Source organism: Nannobrachium achirus (assembly GCF_963921795.1).
Source record: "Nannobrachium achirus genome assembly, chromosome: 3".
Taxonomy (NCBI): domain Eukaryota; kingdom Metazoa; phylum Chordata; class Actinopteri; order Myctophiformes; family Myctophidae; genus Nannobrachium; species Nannobrachium achirus.
In genome coordinates, this window is record NC_137812.1 from 46,644,407 (window position 1) to 46,667,547 (window position 23,141).

General features: G+C 41.5%; 1 protein-coding gene across 1 annotated transcript; it reads right to left on the reverse strand.

Annotated features, from left to right (window-relative positions):
* Positions 1-1,631: 1,631 nt before the first annotated feature.
* On the reverse strand, positions 1,632-20,140 carry keap1b (kelch-like ECH-associated protein 1b). The gene is made up of 7 exons (XM_080721983.1): positions 20,053-20,140; positions 15,214-16,625; positions 13,275-13,520; positions 9,447-10,123; positions 6,302-6,507; positions 5,028-5,204; positions 1,632-3,377 (listed from the first exon to the last, which is right to left on the reverse strand). Exons 2-7 carry the CDS (start codon positions 15,517-15,519, stop codon positions 3,112-3,114), a joined length of 1,878 nt encoding a protein of 625 aa, XP_080578109.1. The 5' UTR covers positions 15,520-16,625; positions 20,053-20,140; the 3' UTR covers positions 1,632-3,111.
* Between the last annotated feature and the right edge of the window lie 3,001 nt (positions 20,141-23,141).

Below are 23,141 nucleotides of genomic sequence, written 5' to 3' on the forward strand. Positions count from 1 at the left end.
ATTACAAAATAGGCCTACCAATCAATTTGCTGTATTAAATAGAAGGCTGCTGTGGCCTGCCTCATGGACTGCCTCGCTCCTTGTACAGGCCTACAAAGTGGATAAACTAGTTTGACAACAATGAATGAAGCCAAAAATGGCTTTCATAAAGCTATGGTAATCTGAGCTCAAACATTGAAAGCTTGATAATAGGCTATATCCCACGGGGAGGAAAATAGACTTATAGAAATAACGAAAGATCAGATCCACGAAATCGTAAATAGATGCAGCTATCCTACAATTGCACTTGACAATAAGGCTACTACGCCATAATGAACTTGAAATAACAGAAATAATAGTTGAAGAACATTCCTCCATCCTACTTTGAAATATATTTTAAATGACTGGCATTTCATCATCAGACATCAGACAGAGACAGCTCAAGCTATCTTTCTAATCTTCTATCTTAGTGAGTCCTTCCTCATTACATTCTGACAGTGAATCATTAAGCGTAAATTATGTATACTTATGAAGTATTAGCGTCTATCAAACGTATAGCTACTCAGAATTTACTTTTACAGAAGAAAAACAAAGTTTTCGTTGACTTACCTGCGCCTAAGCGGAGTCCACAGGTGTCGGGTGGGATTCAGGTAACGCGAGAGCTCCGGTCGTGTAATGGGTGTTCCATGGTTTTGACGCCCTGCCAAACAGCAGTGACAATAAGTGTCCTGTCCTGTCCTGCCTGTCCTGTCTGGTGACTTTATACAAACAAGGGGTTTCACTCCTAGCTACAGACAGTAGCTACTACAAACACAACAGTGTGTCTACGTATGCATGTCGACTCATGAACCACAGCTGATTGCAAGGTGAGGCACCGGAGCCTCCCCTTCTAACAACACAAGTTACTATAGTCTGTCTGACATGACATCACACGACTTTTTAGTCAGTGACCATGACCAAATCAGCTGGAGAGAATGATTATTATGTATTAATGCAACAAGTTCAGAAGCTTAGTCTTCTAGTTATTTTGTACAGGCTATATAGGCTAATCACGTTTATTTCCATTTCCCCATTAAACAACTTTGAGTAGCCTAGGCCTATAATAATAACCAATATAGCCTATGTGAGGTAGGCAGGCTATATTATTTTGGGTGCCATGTGTCATTTAACAAAGGATTGTGTCAACATAGTATAAAACTGACCTACATAATGTTAGTAGCATACGGTGTTCTTTCAAATTACCACCATCACCATCACATAGTTGTCAGATTCGGAGAGGAACTGAGATGTTTCATATTCGTGGCCCATTATATTAATAACATGCTTCTCAGAATGGCTGGCAGTGTGTTTTAAAAAAATGGTGAAAACCAAAATGAGCACCGTTTACATTACAATCATGACAAACGCATCAAAGACAGTAAAAACTGAACATGTGGAATGTCGACCTTGACTGGGAATTGTTCTTTTGAAACTTTGAGCACTGGCGCCATCTAGAGGGAACACTAAGGAAGTAACTTTACAGAATGTACCTGGCAGACATAGGACAATTTCTTTAAAGTAAAATAATATACCATGCTATGCTACTTTTCAGTTGAAACACATTACACATGGGATAAAATAAACATATATTCTTTATTTTACAATGTGTTTTGTACAGGGTATTGTTTGCTGAAAAATTTACAAAGCAGACCTTAAATATTCTAGGATTTTGTTCCATGTATTGACTGACAGGAAAATGTCCCTTTCAAACTGAGGCAAATTTTACAAATGTTCAAAATTAGCATTGACAAGCATTCCTAGTAGTTACAACACATGCTAGTTAGCAAGAAACACAACACCAGTCGATTTCAGTTTAAACTGTGTCAGTTTAGGTGTAAAAGAAAAAAAGGACCAGAACAAATAAATAAAAAACTGAGTTTTTAAATTCTGTACAAGACTTCTTAGAATATCAATGTACAAAATTTCACTTAAAAAACCTTGTAGCTTAAATTGCTGTTACAAATACATTTCTTTAAGCAGATTTCATTTTTTATTTATTCCAATATCTGAATACTAATGCATAAACACGTGCAAATCACTTCTGTTTGTGAAGTTTGGCGCAGAAAACCCAATGTCAAGTGAAAACTTAAGGGGATGTTTCAATTATTCAATAAGTAGTGTTTTTCAGTTTTATACCTTTTGAAACACATTCAGCAACACATCGTCTTGAAATATACCTGTCTAAATGCTACAGTATTCCCTTTCCACAAACCACACTTAAAACCTGTCTCTGCACTCTCTTGGCACTTCATACAAATATAAAATGGCCCCTGATGGACTTACAAGAGGTGGCATGCTTGTTAAACATACCCAAAATCGTCAGATCTAATTAAAAACCAAGTGACTATGGGAGAAGGCATACGATTATGCTTTTAAGAACTGAGGCCATTGTCTTCTTATCACAGATGTTTTTGTTTTGTTTTTAGAAATCATAAACTATAAGCTTCATCTTGTGGCTGCCTGGGCCACTTGGCTTATTACTAAACATGAAATAGCTGTGCCACAGGTTAGTTCCTTTCCACATCAAGCACCTTGAGTGAATATAGTGATGATAATAATCATGCTCACAGGCATGATAATGGCACTTTGCACTTTACTCCTTTAATCTGACAAATCTTTTTTTCCTCTATCCCATTTCCTTATTTAAACAAAACGTATTTTTGAATTTGTTTTCTGCTACGTTAGATTTGGTTTTTCTGCACAAATCGAATAGAAAAAAAGCCCACGGCTAATCCATGAGCAGCCCACGTCTAGACCAATAAATAGCCATTTCTAGAATTCAGCCCTTCTCTCCCATTGGTCAAAGCAGAGATGTTGGTCCAATCAGGAAAACACTAAAACACGCAGACAATTTGATCAAAGTCCTGTCTAACTTTATGGAAAACAATTCACGCACTGGCTACAAATGAATCAAAGTCCAGAATTTTGAATAAAAAACAGATAGCTCTTGTTATCTTAAGCCCCTAACTAAAATCAACTGACTGTTGGAAAAAGACAGAGGCAGCCCAGTAGGGTGTTTCTACTCAGCTGGGAGGAGCCATTTTCTCACGGAAGACTGAAGAGAGAGTGTCTCAGAGTGTGGGGCAGGCAGGCTCAGGTGTCCTTGCTGAAAGGTCCGTTGTGTCGCTGGATGTGGTGAGAGTTGAAACCGGAACTGGCTGAGTGATACCCTGGCGATGACGCACCACACTCCCTCTCAGACTTCTGAGCCTGAGACAGATCCTTCTGGCAGGGTTCCATGGTCACAGCCACGCCTACACCACTTCGCCCCGATGTCATTCGAGTCACCTCCGACCACGTGTCCGTCTCTGGATCATAACATTCCACGCTATCCAGGAAATTGTTGCCATCATAGCCCCCTGTTTACACACAACAGATGTTTAGTTATATCAGTGTTTCTCAAACTTTTACATTTCAAGGTCTCCCCTTAACTCTGACAGTGTACAAATGGAACCAAATGGACCCGTTAGGTTCCATTTGGTTCCATTTGTACACATGTACACAGTGTACAAATGGAACCAAATGGACCCGTTAGGTTCCATTTGGTTCCATTTGTACACTGTCAGAGTTACAGACTTGTAAGGGTCAATTTAGACCTCCACAAAGGAACCTAGAGACTCCCTGAAATCCAATTGAGAACCAATGAGTTATATAACCCTCCTTTGGTATATTTTGTCAGGGTTTGTTAAATTCTGAACTGTATTTCTGATGGTTCAACCACAGTATTCTATGCACAGGAATGTTATATTACTGTGGGTTTATTTACTTTCTTTATTGATGCTAGAGAATACTGTGTTTGTTGGTTAACAGGGCTATTTAACAATGTAATGATGTCATATTCCATGTATTGGATAACGCTTTTTAGATTATGGGTGATTCCAGAATGTAATGTATACAGATGTTAATTAATTAAATATGCTGTAAGTAATTTATATATTCTCATAGTAATCATTAAAGAGTTTGTTCAGTAATGGGGTCTCCTCCAGTCCTTTAGCAAACAGAAAATAAAATGTCACGGTCGGCCCGGGATGTGGAATGGGAAGTGATGAAACAAACAAACATGATTGGGTAATTGATAATTGGGTTCTCTCTACTGATTGAATAAAATTGGTGACTCATCTGAACTAAAGATCTGGAGAGATGGGAAGACCCATGTTACTGAACAAACACTCTATAACAATGATTACTATCAGAATATAGAGCTTTTAACGTTTTAACAAAACCATTAACATTTTAATTATTTCAAGCATCGCTGGACACCACAGAGAATAGGCATATTCTTCTGAGTTGCTGTCAAAATCATAGGGTTGTTCACTGTGTAAATAGTATGCCATGAGCTGTTAGATCATTCATAAGAGCAAACAGTTGGATTGGGTGTTGCTGTCTTAAGTGTGTGCCAAGGGCTGGTGGAGTCTCTGTCAGCTTCTAATTTTAAAAGGTCTAGGTATGTAAGGATAAACATGCCAATTGCAGTCAGGAAAGCTTGACTCTTTCTCTGGCACATTTTCCAGATACGCACCCAGGGGTGTCGCACCAAATTCTGGGCCCTGGGTACTTCAACTATTGAAAAATAGCAGATATACAAGCTCACGGCTTTTTGAAAAATCTTGAAACTTTGTGCAAGTCTTTGAATATTTCAAATCCTTCAAAGGTTTTTTGAAAAACCTATGTTTCTATGTCAGTGGTGCTCAAACCTTTTCATGCTAAGGACTTCCAAAATGATATGTATTTGGCCACGGACCCCCTTCTCAAAATACTTAGTTCCAGGGACCCCCCAGAAGCAAAGTTTTAATTACAAACGTTCGCTTAAAAAATACATATATTCAAAGATTTGCACACATTTACACAACTTTTCAAAAACAGCAGATCTACAAGCTCGCAGCGTGGCACCGACTGCTTGTATATCTGCTATTTGTCAATAGCTAAAGTATAAAATAATTAAGGCCCCTCCACCTTGGGCCCTAGTAACTCAATCTCACTTTCCCCCCTTGTGACGTCCCTGTACGCACCCAGCACGTAGATCCGTCCATGGTGCGTGGTGACTCCCAGAGCACTGCGTCTGTGCCTCATGGAGGCAGCAAAGCTCCAAGTATCAGTCTCCACATCATAGCGCTCCACTGTGTTCAGCTGGTTGGTTCCGTCGTAGCCCCCCATCACATAGATGCGATTCCCCAGCGCACACACTCCTAGAGGCAGAGGAGTGGTCAAGGGTCACTTAACTCGAACGTTAATTATCATCTTATAAACAGTGAGTCGCTGTGAACAGACCTAGACTACAACTATGTATCAGTAATGTTAATATTTAAAAAGACGAGGAGCACTTTATTTCACTTCACAAGAGAGGTTTATCACTTCTATGGCCGTTAATGGGTCTGCTAGGAAAGATAAATCTATGGATGATTAAATTAATAAAACATTGTGGGGATGACTTTTTTCTTCTTTCCGACAGTAAAAAAGATGAATGGAAAAGTAAAGTGGATGAATGCTTCACTTAAAACGGTTTCCAGGTTCTTTTTGTGTGATAATGATTAGTGTCTACCCTTCAGAGTTACAATCATAGCCATCCACAAATCTTTACTTGACATAGCTAATCATGACTGGCATGATTTTCACAACCCCTTGGGTGTACATTGTACAAAATGTGTCAACGTTCAAAGCCCAATCTAGTGTTTCCAAAAAGAATGTCTGTCCAACTGAAAATATTTATCCACGATTTTCCTACGCCCCATAGTGCATTGCGCAGACGTTTGCACCGATCTTCCGCCGCCGATTTACAAGCTCACAACGGGTTGCATCTGCGACGCGACGTGAGCTTGTATGTCTGCTGTTAAACCCGGAAGTTTGGTCCTGATAGTCTCCAGTAAACCCCCGGGGAAAATTGTGGATATATTTTTTCTTTTCTTGATTTTTGATAGTTTTTTTTGGGTAATCGAGGCTTCAGAGAGAATTTCTGATTAGGGCTGCAACTATAGATTATTTTCTTGTGATTATTCTGTTGATGAATTTTTAGATTATTCAAGAAGAAAAGTCTAATATATATTTAAAAAATACTTTTTTATAGTTGACTAAATCAATTAGTCTAACCACTTAAAAATACAGAAAATAGACGATCTATAAGCTCACAACACGTCTCATTTTGACACATTGTGAGCTTGTAGATTGTCCATTTTGTTTTTCTCTCCAAAATATCATATTAAAAAATCAATATCATATTAAAATCAATTAGATTAGTTTAACTGTTGCACCCCTACTGTATTTCTGATTATTATTATCATTTCCTCACCTGCGCCAGAGCGGACCGTGTTCATGGCAGCCATGGTCTTCCACTCGTCCTTCTCAGGGTTGTAGGACTCAGATGAGCTAAGGCGGTGGATCCCATCAAACCCCCCCACAGCGTAGAGGAGCCGATTAATGACAGCCACCCCCACACCGATACGCCGTGTCAACATCGGAGCTACCAGATTCCACTGGTCTCGGTCTGGGTCATACCTGAGGAGGAGCAAGGGAAATTTAAAACTCTTGGCATCCTGATCCATTTCATTTACAACAGGATTCACTAGTATTTTCCACAACACACGAAATCCGGAGTGTAAATATAACTCACTCAACATGTAAAAACACACCTAGGGCTGTCACAATTATTACATAATCGTCTAATCGCAATTATTTGACATAGTCGCAGTTATTTTGTCACAATCGTCATAATCGTGAATGTTGAAAAATGTTCATACATTTTCAGAAATAGTGGAATAGCAGATCTACAAGCTCACAAGGCATCGCATCGCGACGCGTTGTGAGCTTGTAGATCGGCTATTTCCACTATCAATGTTATTTTTTAAGTAGTAAGTTGTCAAATATGTCAGTAATTTCTTTGTGTATTTAGGTTATGTGTCATATCTGCCATGTGCATCTTCAAAGCCTAAAAGCCGAACAGAAATGTAATTATCAATGACAACAACACAATTAAATCGTTAATCGTGTATTTGAGTGACAATTAATCGTCATGTAAAATGTCATAATCGTGACAGCCCTAAACGCACCCTTACGGGTAGACTCTCTAGGACAAGCCATTAAAGTGGGACAAAATTTTATAGCACACCAGTTAATGTTCTGACATACATTACACATTCACCACCCTGTTTTATTATCCATTAATAGTATCTTGTTAGTGGTTCAGTCTAATAAATGCACTTTAACTGGTAAAGAGGCTCTAGGAACGTTCCTCTTCCCAAGCCCTGGGTGCCTCAAGAAGAAAATAGTTCAACTTTTAGAGAGACCAGCCAATCAAGATCAAGGCCACAGTGTTGAATCTAACACCTTCCCCTCCCTTCCCCTGGGTCAAATAAAATCACACCGTGTGAGAAGTGTGAGTTTAATCCTAGCTGTGTCTGACAAACATCCCCATCATTTATGACCTGAATGTATTTTGAAGTTAAGAGAACCGTGTCAGAAGTCCATGTTTACCGTTATTTTGGCTAATGTATTTGTGCTTCTACACAACTAGCCTAACCCGAATAGCAGATGTCACCTGCTAATAACGCAGATGACACAGCGTTCGAGCACAGAGCCCCCTATGATAGATTTGAACTTTGCATCATCCGCATCAATACACGCTCCATGCGCTAGGTGTACTTAGTAAGAAGAAGCCTAGTACCTACCCAATGCACTCATCGGCACACCAAAACGCTTTCTATGTGCTCAAATGAGCCTTATATAAGACCGGCATTATCTACCGACAGATTAGATGCGAGTAGGAGCTTGACGCAGACACAACTCATCAGCTCATTAGCCAGCTCTCATGGAGAGAGCCTATAGTCTTCCCTACGAGTCGGGATATCTGGCCTTACAACCCAGATATCTCATAAGCATGAGGGTTTTGACATCTCGGTTAAGTTCTCACCGTTAAGTTCTCGGTTAAGTACTTCACGGTGGTGGGCAGGTAAAGTACCTGCCCACCACCGTGAAGTAAAGGCAGTGTTGAATTAGTCCGGGGTTGTGTGCCCCCGCCACCCCATATCTTTTCTGAGCAGGGGTCACACCTCTCTCGCAAACGGACATGCATTGATGCTAAAAACCCCCCCAAGTTCACATCTCGCCAACGCTTTAGAGTCACAACAGGGTGTTTTAACAAAGAAACAAGTCTGTATGCATATCAATAGACCTGTGTAGTAGGTGTTGAGCGATGTGCGTGTGATGTCTCTAGATAAGTGACCCCCCAAACATTGAATCACCAATGCACCACTGAGTAAAGGGGTTCGAATCGCCCACGGTGTATCCGGCTTTGTCACGCGTCTACAGATACAAACACAATAGTGCCGTGCCCGGGGATGGAGGGTGATATTTGTCACCGCACGTACTCCTAAGGGCTGTGGTAGCACCTGTCAGCACTAGGGAATGTTGGGCGGGAGGAGTAGCACGGAGTCTGAGGCTCTCAGTGGAATCTACAATTTTCTGCAAACTTAACCCAATCCCTCTCATTGATCCTTTAATAGCCACAAAATGCACTATGTACTAGTGTAGGGCACCTTGGTGCCAGCCTCAGCCATTAAGAATGCTAATCATGGAATTGACTTCCACACCTCTGCTCTTGCTTTCCTGTCACATTTCACTGTCTTAACCACATGAATAATCAAACAAAACAAAAAACTGACAGAACCATCTTAATAAATGAATTAAAACAACAAAACAACGCCACTAAGTGCTTTAAGCAATCTAGGTCTAGGCTTGAAACATACCGGTACAGTAAATACACAAAAGACAGTTCGGTCCACACGCACGGCACAGCCCGATTGTGCATACTCTACATGCATTCTTATGTCACCGTGGAGGTAATTTAGAAACTATATCCCACTATATCGTGAAAGACAATATACAGTAGTGTGCTAGTTTCAAAAACGTCACTCACATGAAACAGGTGTAAAGTACTTGTCCACCACTGTGGAGTCTAGGGGTTCGAATCCACACATGCTACTTGGCCAAGTGTCAATCTACTGAATACAAACACCATTGGCTGTGCTCAGGGGAGGGATGCTGGGCAGGGAAGGTGATCTTTGTCACTGTACTAGCAACTCCTACAGGCTGGGGCGGCGCCTGTCAGTGAGGGGTGTTGAACAGGAGGAGTATGTGATGGAGGTGCTACTGTATGTCCTCCAGGGGCTCCTCACTGGCAGGTGAGCCAGGTACGTACAAGAGCAGTGGCAAATTGCCACTGGCAATGCAGAAATGTGTGGGGAGGGTTAATTGGCACAATTACCTGTACTTAATTTGGAAGAAAAATATGTAAAAACAATTGGCTACTCTGAATGAAAATAAAACACCTTTTAATTCGACTTTCACAGGGGAAGTACACAAATGAGCGGGTACCTGCTATAAGAAGTACCCGTTTTGGCTTAACCCAGTGTGCAGCACATAAAAAGCAATTGACTTACCGCTCCACGCTATTGTGATGAATACACCCATGCGACCCTCCCACAGCATAGATCATCCCATCGATGACACCGACCCCGATACGGTTCCTTGGCACGCTCATTGGCGCACAGGGCAACCAGCAGTTGTTCATAGGATTGTAGCAGTCCAATGTGTTAGAATCCATGTTACCGTCAGGCGCATTGTTCCTTCCCCCGACTGCATAGAAGAGCCCACTGATCACACAGGCAGCCAAGCCACTCCGGGGTACTTGGAGGTCGGCTAGCCTCAGCCAGGCTCCTGTGCAGGGGTTATAGGCCTCCAGGTAGCTGAGAGACTGACGGAAGTAGCCCCCCGCTGTGTAGATGAGCTGCGGCACCTTGGGCGTTCGGCAGGAGTTGAGCTTGGTGGGCTTGTGGAGGGTGAGGTCCTGGAAGATCTGTGCCAGATAGTCCTTACATTGGGGGTCCCAGTCCAGAGACTGAAGCTGAGCCTGCAGGAAGTTGGGGGTGAGGGAATGGCAGCGAACAGCCTGAAGCAAGGCCTGGACATAAGGCCTCCGGTTCTCCCGGTCGTAGCGCACCCAGGCCACGCATGCCTGGAAGACCTCGGACTCACAGCGCACGTTGAGCTCATCGCGGCTGATGAGGGTCACCAGCTGGCAGTGGGACAAGTTGAAGAACTCCTCTTGTGTTGCCACCTGAAGGAAGGAGGAGGAGGGGAACTTTATACACATAGACACACACATATAGGGATGGGACGATATAAAGTTTCATATGATGATCATACAATTATAGTGACCAAAGATATCGCGATTTATGATATTATTGCATCAACATCAATCAACGAGCCGCGTTGCGACGTGTTGTGAGCTTGTAGATCGGCATTTCTTTGGCAAAGAGATTTGGTAGAGAGTGAAAAAAAGACTGTATCAAGTACAGTATGTACTGTATATTATAAGTACGTTTTACCAATAGAGGGTTTAAATGGTAGCGGATATGCAGCTCGGCAAATAAAAGGTGAATTGATCCCAGTGCATGACGGAGGACGATTTCACGATAAATTAAATCTCCACGATACAAGATTCGTGAGTGTTTTTTATCACGATAAATGATAATATCGTTTATCATCCCATCCCTACACATATATACAGCATATTCCCAATAAAGTCATGAAAATGTCTGTGACTACTTTTGTCAAATATCAAGGTATCAACATAGCACATGCAGAGCAGAGATGACCCTGTGATGCTGGATTGATGTGAATGTAGCTGGAGAAAGTTAACCCTGGTGTTTATAATTAGACATTCTCCATTCCTTTCCATTCAGAGAGTAACATAGGATACTATTCACAATTATAATGATACATCTGTTTGGGAGGCAAAAGGCTAAATGTTTGAGACATTTATTTTTGTACATCAATTCAATATAAGCCTGTAAAACCCTTTGAGACTGTAATTTGAAACAAATAAACCTGAATTGAATCAATGAAGCTATATAATTAAAAATTCACACACCCACTCTTATCCTTTGCTACAGTCCCTGACTATCACATAAGTTATGCAGACTTGGAGCACAGGTAAACCCACATTTTACTCACTGACTCACTGCACTCATATTTGACTATCACCTGACCACACAGAGGCACAGGGCAATTGTTTGCAAAAGGTTTGAAGCGGAAAAGTCGGGCTACAGAAACCACAATGGAACTGTATTTGTTTACGCCACATTTCCCCCAGACATAAGAGACCTGGCATGAATCTGACTCAAAGTGTTCTGTCAAAGAGTCACTTTGTGCTCTTTTTAATTTACAAAGACGCCAGTTATGAGCTGGCAGATTAATTAAGCTTCATACAGTAATGTGTGACTAACTTAGCATTGACAGAAAATGATAATATATTGGGTTAAGCCATATCAGTTTAAGATTAGATGAGCCATATCATTTCTGTTCAAACTATAACCTTGTGACTAAATAAATTACATAATGGTCCTCAATGCGGGTGAAAGCAGCCTGTTGTTGAAGACACACTGAATAGGGCAGGTCAAAAAACAGTACGTAAATGATCATCTCTGGCAGTAGAGGCAAGCCAGACATGTGCCAATCCTAGCCATGTCACTATGATAATAACATAACCATAAACAAACCACACGGCAACGTCACTATGACAACATAAACAAACAAGGAGTTACCAATGTCCCTATGCCAAATAGAGAGTGTATTTGTTGTCTAACCTCAATGTGTCATCTAGACATCAGGAACAAAAATAAAACACTCATCTCCTTATATGGGCACAAAAGGGGGCATGCCTTGGGAATATTACTAATGACATCAGGGTTCTCCATATTTGGGTATTAAAGGGACCGACACATAAACAGATCTAGATGGGCATAAAAGGGATAAGGACTGGAAGATAAAGAGCCTAGTTTGTCCGAAATGTTGGTGTTTTTATGTCTGTGTCCACAATACATTTTTGGCATCTGCAACTACGATTGTGCGGCAACGATTGTTGATTTAGTTGGCTGGCACCTCGCAAGGACAAGGACAGAAATACAAAAATTAACATCAGGCAGAGAGGACAGCTATGAATTTCATATGGACACATTGTTCCTCTGCAACTTTATGCACAATTCCTATACTATACATAGGCCATAACACAGTGCAACTGACTAAGTTTCATTACATGCGCAGAGATGTGATCCTTTGATATTGACTTATTACACAGCGTTGTTGAATACTCGTTTCATTCCGACCTCTGAATGAATCACACTATTCTGTGGTCTGTTATTTCCTCATAGCAGCCCGCTGTTCTCAGTAACAGACTGGTGTTCTACCTCTGTTTACGTTGCTATAGAAGCGGAAGCTTGTGAATCATTCAAATCATTTTCAATATTCCACAGCACATGTTCCTTTTGTTCATAAGTAGCCATATAATAAGCAGCATAATGTACATTCACAGTGAGGTGGTCATTACTGGACAAGGCAAAGCAGTACCTCTGCTTAGTGCTGGTCCTGCATCAATCACCCTTTCTGGGTTTATTGTCCAATAATGGCTGGCTGTATGAACATTATTCCTTACTTCATTGACAAAACAAATGCAGTAAATTATCATAGAAGCATTGGTATATCTGCTTATAGCACACAGTGTAGCGCAGTGCTTCTCAACCTTTTCAGGCCGCGACCCCCAAAATAATCATATTTGAACTGGGGACCCCCTCACCCTGCATAAGCACTTGTAGGAGTTGGCATTACATTTAGTTTGACTCGATCTATTGCATTGTGAGAATAGCCGATCTACATGCTCACGACGCCTCGCAGTCGCAACGCAAGTTTTTGCCTCTAATATTTGGCAATTTGACCAATGTTTGACCAGGGTCCGCTCATTGTTCCGCCAGTCTGTTTTTCAGAGTAGCGTCGGCAGGTTAGTTACTCACCCGCGTCACAGAGGTTAGGGTTAGGGTTAGGTTTAGTTCATCGGCATACCGGCCCGTCGGCATATTGACGCGCGGACCCTGTTTGACCAGAGGTTCTAGAATGGTCTTCAAAGTCCTTAAATTGTCATTTTAGAAATGTGCAGATACCCCGATACACTTATACTGCATGTTGGTCTCTTTACTGTTGAGTGATGGGGGAAACTGGTCCACTTCACTACAGGAACAACAGATCTTTTCACACCCAAACCGCTCATCCTTTTTATTGACCATTTCAACCGCGGCACCGCACACAAATGGACACTGCCCCGGTCATAATGCCTCTCTCATAGTTACAAGAGCTCTGGGGAAGCCCCCCAAAATAATTTGGGGACCCCTCTGGGGGTCCCGACCCACAGGTTGAGAACCATTGGTGCAGCGTACCTGGCTGAAGTTCATGTAGATATATTCCCGGGCCTTCTGGTGGAGCTCAGTGCAGCTGATCTGCTCCGCGAAGTTGGCTATGCCGATGGCATTGCTGGGATCCAGCTGCTGCACCAGGAAGTCACAACAGGCCCTCACCACGCTGTCAATCTGGTACATCACTGCCCCGTTCATCACATGGATCACACACTTCTCCCCTACAGATATGCTCGCTGTGTAGGCAAACTCTATCAGCCTGTCCATGACCTGGATCGACCCGAGGAGACAAAGAGGGTAGGATATCGTCGTTGTCGGGTGAAAACCGTGTATGTCCAAAACTGTTTGTTTTGCATTTATCATTATTAAAAATGATTTAAACTAGTGAAAACAGCCGATCTACAAGTGTGCTTATAGATCTGCTGTTTTCACTACTTTCGTGTGACAGCCTTGTGTGATGAAGCAGGGCTTTACTTTGCGAAAAAATTTACAAATTTGAAACTTGGAGATACGAGTTGTCCACCCGACAACGACGATAGATAAGGAGAGATAGAATGAAGGAATGGTGTATGGACAGGAGGGATGGGTGTACAAGGAGATGGAAGATGAAAATGCAAAGAACACACTTTCAACTTTCAAATTTGTTAGAAAACATCATTGCATGAACTAGAAAGATGCAATTGGAAATTGCGAGTGTGGTTGCTGACAGTTGCTGACTATATTCTAAGGTAAGCTAACTGTCATGTGAAGCTCGACCAATTGATTCCCTATTGATTCCCACTCCCTATTGATTACCCTAGAGGTCTATAAACAGTTACCCTAGAACTATAATGTGTTGCCCTGTCAGCCAACCACACTAATTATGATGCTTTTGACAGATTAGTGAGGACCGCTCCCTTTAACAGGTTTTCAGATATCATAACACATGCTAAATAAAATAAAGAGAAACAGAAAACAGAATTAAGATACGAAGAGGAAATGAATGAAGAGAAGAGAGGAAGAAAGATTTAGGTGAGAGGAGTTGCAGGAAGACAAGTGAAATTAATTTGGTTAATTTGGCCTGATTCCATTTTGCTACTGTATTTGTCTTTAGACGTGCAGAAATGAGTAGGCTAGAGGTTGTCAAAGCCGAGTTGTGTCTGTAGTGAGAGAAAGTCAAGCTTATCAGTAGCAGCTGTGTTCTAATCACAAACTCACTCTTTAACATACTGTTACCGTACACTATGGCTCTGACACTGTGTCTCTGTGTGTGCGCGACATGACATACATTATACGCTACTTCCTCAATATTTAAGCTTGGTCTGTCGTCTGTGTAATAGTCTACTGTGGTTTATGAATAGTCTACTGTGGTTTATGAATGTATGCTCTGCAAAGTAATATTGCACTCTTGAGCAAACTCATCCTCTTGTGCTGCGTGTGCATGTCTGTGCGCTTGGCAGCCACCCAGGATGGCAGAGAAAAATACATGCTGTACCATTCACAAACTCTTGATAATGAGGTCATGCTGATATTCAAGCTCCTTTTATCATGCCTGATAATGCCATTTTCAGGTCCCTGCTGTGGGTCAGCCGGCTGTGGCAAGTAATATTACTTGTTTTGGATAATAAAGAAAAAAGGGACAGCCTGTATCAAATGACTGTTAATTGTAATGTAATAAATGTGTGTCTCTTCCCTACAGTAGTAGACTGGAGATATAGTACCGTATATGTAATGGACTCTCAAAGGACTGCGGATAAATTAATTGATTCTGCTGGTTAACTAGCAATAAGATGAGAATAGACTCAAATTAGTCTAGTTACTATCTATTACATATGGTGGGCACACAAACACTGAATTAAATTCCAGATAGCAACCCATGATATCACGTGTTACCCAGTCCACATGTCCCCTTCATTTCATGCAAAACTACAATAAAGTGTGACACCAAGTATGTACAGCAGAAAGATCTCACAATCTCACTCACCCTGGGGTGAATCCCCTCGATGGGCACCACCTCCATACCACACTCCTTCAGGCCATTGGTAAACATGGCTCTGAAGACCGGGGATGATGTGGCCAGCACCACCTTGTGGGCCACGAAGTCCACTGCCTCCAGATCGTTGTAGCGAACGCGGAGTGTGACATCGCACAGCTGTCGCTCCAGTCGCAGCTCGTTCATGATGGCAAAGGCGGCCGCTGTGTGGCTTTCCAGGGTGTAGCTGAAGACGCGGTGTCCATTGCGCGTCGACGGCGTCACCAACGCCTTGCATTCTGTCATGCACTTAGTCATTTCCTGACACGTCTCCTCCCCCTCGTCCCTTTATTCAAGAACAGTAGGCTGTGCTACGGGCCATCCTTCCGCCACTGGAGGTCGTGGGTAAAATAAAGGAATATTTTAATCTCAACAAAGTAGTGAGGGTTTTGTGAACGGTTTGGGGTCTTTTCCTCCCGACCCGAGTATGCTTGGTTCTGTGTTGCTGTAGTGAGAATAGTGCAAATTTTGCGAAAAGTTTATGGATATGTGTCCTTCTTTCCCATTTAATCCATGAGTTCAGCCATAGTGAAAAGTAGGGGAACAACTAGAGTCTTTTATGCTAACCGCCACTCATGGCTATTTGTGCTGTCCAACCGTTCCAAAATGATTTATTGCATCAATATCATCCAAGTCCTGGGTTCCTCTGGTTCTGTCCAAGGGTAAACTTTGTTCCTAGTATAATTTACAGATTCAGGCAGGGGTGGACTGAGAAACGTTTTATGGCAAGACGAGGTCCAGTAAGAATCAAGGAAAACATTGGCCTGACGTTTTAGTGTAACTGTTTGTGTTGGCAACACAAGTATTTTCTTACTGCCGAGGGGGATGTCGACACTGTCCAACCATTCCCTAGAACAGTCTGAGCAAACAGGAGTCTATTCAAATATCTACACCATGTGTTTCCAAAATTGCTGATTAGCCAACTTCAGCATGGCATGAATTGCAAAATTCTATGACTATACACATTACACACTCACGCAAAAAAAGGTATTTTAAATTGCCTCTGATAAATGACAGTTAGATCAAGCTTGCATATTGATTTTCTTCTCCCAGGAGGAATAAATCAAATGTAAGGTGATTCACACCCTTGATAATGAAGCTAATAATTAAAGCTGCCTTTGTACGGCTAGACCTCTGCCAGAGCTGCCAGATAGCAAAGACTGGGCAGTGGAAAGCTTGTCAACTGTAAGAAAAAGAAGAGGATCTACAGCCAAAAATGTCATCAGTGCTGCTTGAAGTTCACAGGAACGGGGGAGTGTGTTGTTCACTGGATTACTCAGGAGGGGCCTTCCTAGAGGTTGGCCAGGCGAAGGAATCCGTTTGCGCCGCTGTGTTTACTGGGAAGCTGTTGGTTCAGCTGACAGCTGGGAGGAGAAAAAAGACAGAGAGTTTATGTTTAGATACAGAACACTGCTCTGTTACGTTTTATTTGCAGTCACACAAATGCAGCTTCATAAATGTTTTTATGAAGTTATTGGCTGGTTTATATATTTACCCATTTGCAGAGTACTAAAATTATGATGGAATCTTGCACACTGCAAATATGGGAAGCAAGTGACTCAGCTGTAGTAACTATGCAACAGTATTATTTGATGGTGAACATGCAATGCTGTTCACACCCATGGTGTGTGTGCACAGTACTTCCTTCTAAAGTACAGTAGGGCAAAGTTTTATCTATGTCATTGTGAGCATGTTCTAATCCCAGGCATCATGACTCACATCCAGACACATCCTTGTATTATTTAATCATGTGCCTCTGATAAGACTCTTCATGTGTCAAGTCTGTTTTAAGTATTTTTATAAGAATACAAACAAATAATTTTGCACAAGTGCGCACACCTTTTTTTCGTTGGTTAGCACACACTTCTCTTAATAGTATAAAACAGCCAGAACCACTTAAAAGTTATGCTTTGGCTATTTTGAGAAAGTTTCAAAAAATAGTGAAAGATTTCACCAGGTCAATGTTGTTCAGGGTTGGGTTGGGGAAAAGGATCTGATAGAATTGCTTGGAGAGTAATTGGTGCTATCAGTCTCAATCTCTTGAGTACTTGATGTGGGAGAGAAGTCTGACAAACTATTGTTTACACAGGCCCGCCATCTCGGATCAATCTATGAGGCCCGTTTGTTGTGGAGCATAGCAATGAAAGCACTAATCGAGGATCCTGTACTGGGTCCGCCAAACATAGCGTGCATAGGTTTCCCCTTTTAAATCCTTTAAATATACGAGGCTGTGCAGCTGGGGTACGCGTGAGTGTTGGGTTTGTTTGTGGACAAGCCAGTAGAAGCCTTCTTGAATGTCTCCAGAGTGACATAAGGGAATGTAGCGAGTGTGAACAGGATAGCAGAGGAGTGACGCACATTACTGGGGAAGATGGAGTGACTTAAATTAGGCCTGATTTTTGCTGGCCAGCGTGACTGAGTGTTTTATTTGCCCCGTCTTGTGACCAATCCAGTTTCTCTCGTAAAGGAGGGAAGAGGTGTGCTCTGCACTAGCATAACCTAGACTGGTTGCAAAAATTATGCAGGAAACGGTTCTACCAGAATATAGATAAATAAAATCACAAATTATTCAAATGAATCTATAATCTCGTTGGTTGCACTCTGTAAGGCAGAAAGAATTTTGATAGGGAACAATTGCAGTAGAAAACTCAAGTTCGGGATTGGCTTCTTGGAAAACAGTACTTGTTTTTCAAACACATTTCTTTCTTGCATTCTCTTAAAGAAGCAAACAAAATGTGGGAGAAAAAAAGAACAACTGTGTTTTAGTAAATGTGAGGTGAACAAGTTACAAAACTAATTTACACAATGACCTGTTGGACTTCCAAAGCAAAGGTATGCAAGATACTTTTCCAGATATGCCACTTATTTCCAGAATATGAATTCTCTTTACAATGACTGACGAGAGAACAGTCAGCAGCCTCTGGCCTTCTGTATTGTGATCACTGGCCAGAGAGACAGTCAGAGTTACTCAGCAGTAATGGTGGGACAGATGTTCCAAGTTATATAACACAACACCTTAAGTTATGCACATACAGTAATCATTACCTGCAATGGGCGATAAGAGTATAGAGCATACATAGGCCAGGTTATATGGCTTTGTCCATATAGTAAGCAGGTCATTGTGTCCTATAGGGCTGGGCAATATGGACAAAATCTATAATATTGTATGCTCCTACAGATTTTGCCCTAAAATCACGCAAAGCGGTACACAGTATGTCTAGAGTCATGTCATCAACATGGAGCTGTCCGATTTAGCGCAACCATCAGGCCGATTTTTACATGCTTATCTCCCGATTAGGGAGTCTTACTGGTATTGTATTGTGATGATTCTATACATTTAGTTTTCAACAAAAATGACAATCACAATGCATCCCAATCCAATGCATTGTGAGCTAGAGTTCTGTATTAGTGATTAAAACCAGGACACTTACTGTATGTGTATACTTTATAACTATTGATTTACGATATAACAGATTCCAGGCAATATCTAGTCTCATAACACGATATTGATATCATATTAAATCAAATGACATACTACCAAGTGACCATATTGTGCAGCACTACTCTTACATCAGTTAAAGTGATGTAAAACCAAAGGTAACTGATGTCTAGAATATTCTCAAGGATAAGTCGTCTTCATCAAGTCAAATCTTGAGTGTGTTGTGTGTAAGTGTGCCACATTGCAATGTGTCTGAGAGGAGTAAACAAAATAGTTTCAGGAGAGAAGGTTGCTCAACTTTGAGATGCAAGATGCACAGCTGTAAATGACTCCCTGTCCCTTGCAGACAGGCCTTTAGAATCCCCGGGCTAAAGTTGATAGTTTATCCGTGCCAATTGCCAAATGTCAGTTCATATTTTCCACTAGGAAGAAGCATTGTTTAGTTTTATGGTGACATATGTACCATTCGTTCTCTCTTAACGTTTTCAAATAAACAGTCTAACCAAAGCCCTTACAAATTGCACAACTGCATAAAGACGAGCCAAACTTTCATGCACTTCTAATGATTAAGCGGATCACTATAGTTTACATTTGATAACAGTCAGCAGCAGACAAACCGTTAATCCAGTTGAATACCCCCCTGCGAATAAAGTGAAGCAATTACGCGACTAAACGGCATGTGATTTAAGATGGGCTTATAGCGCAATAAATGCTATGATATCTAATAACACGCTCCATGGACATCTTGATTTAAAAAAACAAAACCATCATCTGTGACTCATATGGAACTCTTTCGCCAACGTGGACTGTCTTTCATAGAACTGCATGTACCAAAACACCAGTAGCCAGACGATCCTTACATAAAGCCCCTATAAGAGTAATAAACAATAATGATTTACGTGCAATCTACCTTAAAAAAAACACTGTCAATCACACAAAGGATTGCTGGGGTTTCCCCCTAGAACTGGGTCACGCTTTTACTGTTCAAAAATAATCTGAAGCGCTGGTATGCACTGATCATAATATTAGTATTACCAATCCAACACACGCCAAAGTGTCTCGATTAAAAGACCATTTCCCGTGCAATCGGTGTTATTATCTGGAGTGGAACCAATCCTGGAGATCAACGAAGAACAAGTTCAATGTTTAGACCTGACAGCGAGCGAAGCGAGTAGCGACAGTCAGTATAACGTAATGGTTTGAGTCGATCCTCGAGTAAAAACGCTGCCAGAGCGGGATCTAAATATATTCCTGTTGGTAAACACTCACTCGCATAAATGAGATTAGCATGTAACATAATACAAAATCTATCAATCGTGGGGTATTACATGCAGAGAAAACGAGAAACTCACGTCGTCTAGTTATTAGACTAAATATCCTCCATCGCGGGCAGTCTCTCTCTCTCTCTCTCTCTCTCTCTCTCTCTGAGTCTGTCTGTCTGTCTGTGCGACACATAGGAGCGGAGCAAAGCTGTAACTCACCATGACTAAGCATTGTGCGAGCCTGCTCTCGCTGTCAAAATAAGAGTCAAGCCCCAAGGAGGCGGGGATTGTTCCCACGGCGGTGAATGTGAGCGGAGGGCGTGGAGCTTTTATTGAGAAGGAGTTTTCTCTGAATCGAGGAAAAGAAATAAAGGGCAATATTGGCTGTGCGCCTTGTGTAGCTTAGTGTCAATCAATTAATACATACAGATCAGTTTGTCAATGAGCTATTTAAACCGACAATGCAAACATGAGGTAGGGTAGGCTACCTACACCTATTTCTCTAATATACTACTGACAGAGGGGAACACAATCTCAGAAACACAAGTAGAGCAGAGCAGGCAGGCTACACATGGAACAGACATAACAAAAGTGACTGAAAAAACAGCAGCAACAATTCAATCAAAAAATAAAAAATAAAAATAAAATACATTTAAAGGATGTTGTCTGTGCAGCTAGAAGCACATAATAACAAGAGGTAGCCTACAGGCAGGTCATTAGACAGAATACCGTTTTTGAAAGTGCCTTATGTCTCTGAAGCTTCTGCTTGCTTGCTGGCTGGCTGCTGACAGGTGCTGACACGACACACCAATAGTGTGTGTAAGTGGCCCCTCCTCATGGGAAATCCATTCCTGCACGTACAGTTGTACACCACAAGGTGACACTATAAGGCAATTGTGAGATGACAAATGAGTCACGTCTTCATCAGAACACAGCATATAGGGCTTGATTAGACCAATTCACTGAAAGATAAAAATGCCAGTTATTATGCCTGGCTGAAATTGATGTCATGGCTCACTAGTGATGAATAAGCCATAATATCATGTGACATCTTTGGGAAGTCATTTAATTCCCTTCACATTGAATTGCCCACCTGAGCAGAGATTAAGCTGCCTCCCTATTTTGTTTGATTTCCGGAAGAATTAGGTTAGCTTTAATACCACAGGGACACTGAATGGACATTCCTAGACAAGCTCCACTCTGCCTGTCCCCACCTCACCCTCACTGCCACTGCAGCAGCTATTCAATCTTTTGCTGTGGTGTCAGGGGCGTCACAAGGGGGGGAAGGCCCCTCCAAGGTGGAGGGGCCTTGATTATTTTATACTTAAGCTATTGAAAAAATAGCAGATATACAAGCTCACATCGGTGCCGCGCTGCGAGCTTGTAGATCTGCTATTTTTGAAAAGTTGTGAAAATGTGTGCAAATCTTCTAATATAATTATGTATTTTTCAAGCGAACATTTGTAACTCAAATTTTGTTTCTGAGGAGTCCCTGGAACGAAATATTTTGAGATGGGGGTCCGTGGCCTAATACATATCATTTTGGGGGTCCTTCACATGAAAGGTTTGAGCACCACTGACATAGAAACATAGGTTTTTCAAAAAACCTTAGAAGGATTTGAAACATTCAAAGACTTGCACAAATCTTCACGATCTTTCAAAAAATAGCAGATCTACAAGCTCGCAGCGAGCTTGTATATCTGCTATTTTTCAATAGTTAAAGCAAAAAAATTGAGTGGATCCTTGTACCCAGGGCCCAGAATTTGGTGCGACACCCCTGTGTGGTGTTGAACCTGAGGAGGAAGGTAGGCCGCAGGCGTGGGTGAATTTGCTTCTTCATGCTGGTCTGGGGCTTTTATATATACTCTATGGTCTGGGGTCACTATATACGTATTGTAGAAGTTCCTCATCCTACATAAATAATGTGGGATTGGATTAAATTAGTTAATTTAATTTTGGCTGCACACTTGCAGACTGCATCTATCACTGGTCTTCCTCCCACACCCAAACGCTTAGACTTGAATGACAGAGCCATTACACCCCTAGCACTCTCAATAGCAAATGACACTCATCGCAATACCATTGCTGTCATCTGGACGTAAATATGGGACTTTAAAATGGGAGGGGAAAAAACTTGCTTTAGCAGGTATTTTGTCCACTTTGCCATTGCAGAATTAAACAAACTGCCTCACTTACAATGTTATGTGCTAGGTTGTATGAATGTAGATTCCGTGTGTTGTCTTAACCTGTATGTTGCTGTGTTTTGTATGGTACTGTGTTTATGTTTGCTTTTTTTGTGTTGAACGGGCTGAGAAAACAAATCTCCCTCTGGGACAATAAAACCTAATCTAATCTAATCTAATCTAATCTAATCTAGCAAGCAGTGCAGCAGCAGCAGCAGCAGCAGCACAACAGCAAGAAGAGGTGGGACGTCTGCAATGGGCATCATTGTGTGATGGGTTGGGTTCAGACTGACTGAGAACAGGCAGGGGTGCTGGTTCCTTTGACAGATTACAAGCATGCAGGACTTAATTCAGCCCTTCATCTTTTGCTGGATGCATTAGTCTCAGGAAGGAAGCCAGGAGACAGGAAGGATTCCCTGACCCTTTAACCTGTCCGAATAAGAGACAGGTTTGGGCACAGCAGTGTGCAAACTGTGCATGTAGATACTGTGTAGACACACCTGTGAATCTACACACAGTCGTTTATGCTTTGTTTTAATGCAGCTATGGCTTTAAGTCACAGAGCGTTACGGCTAAACTGAAACAATCTGATCCTATATCCTTTGCCCTTACATTGCCTAAACTGAAACAAACTGATCCTATATCCTTTGCCATTCGACAGTTGTGGAAGCAATCGCTAAATCAATTCTTCCATGAAGAAGAACGTTTCTCTCCGAGTACAGTGGATTATTCATGTGCATCCTGTTCTCATTGAGAAATTTGCAAAGCTATACTATTGTGTGTCTAGTAGCTAGGATACTTTGTATATTTAGTTTGGACATCCCACATTTTTTATTTATAAGGTCATGATCAACTCATGTCATTTTTATATTTGGATTAGCATGGTATGTAAATTGTAAAAGTTTGAAATAACAAAAGACAAACTGTTTTCCAAGAACCTGTTTCCACATTAAACAAATATCTTTACTTGGAAACTTATGACCTGAAAAGGTTTAT

What these genes read in the sequence shown, in the direction of transcription:
- keap1b (XM_080721983.1), bottom strand. Translation starts at nt 15,519, where the DNA reads ATGACTAAGTGCATGACAGAATGCAAGGCGTTGGTGACGCCGTCGACG. An exon ending in TCGAGGGGATTCACCCCAGG is followed by an intron (nt 13,521 to 15,213) that starts GTGAGTGAGATT and finishes GGGTCGATCCAG; the next exon opens with GTCATGGACAGGCTGATAGA. An exon ending in TCTACATGAACTTCAGCCAG is followed by an intron (nt 10,124 to 13,274) that starts GTACGCTGCACC and finishes TCCTTCCTTCAG; the next exon opens with GTGGCAACACAAGAGGAGTT.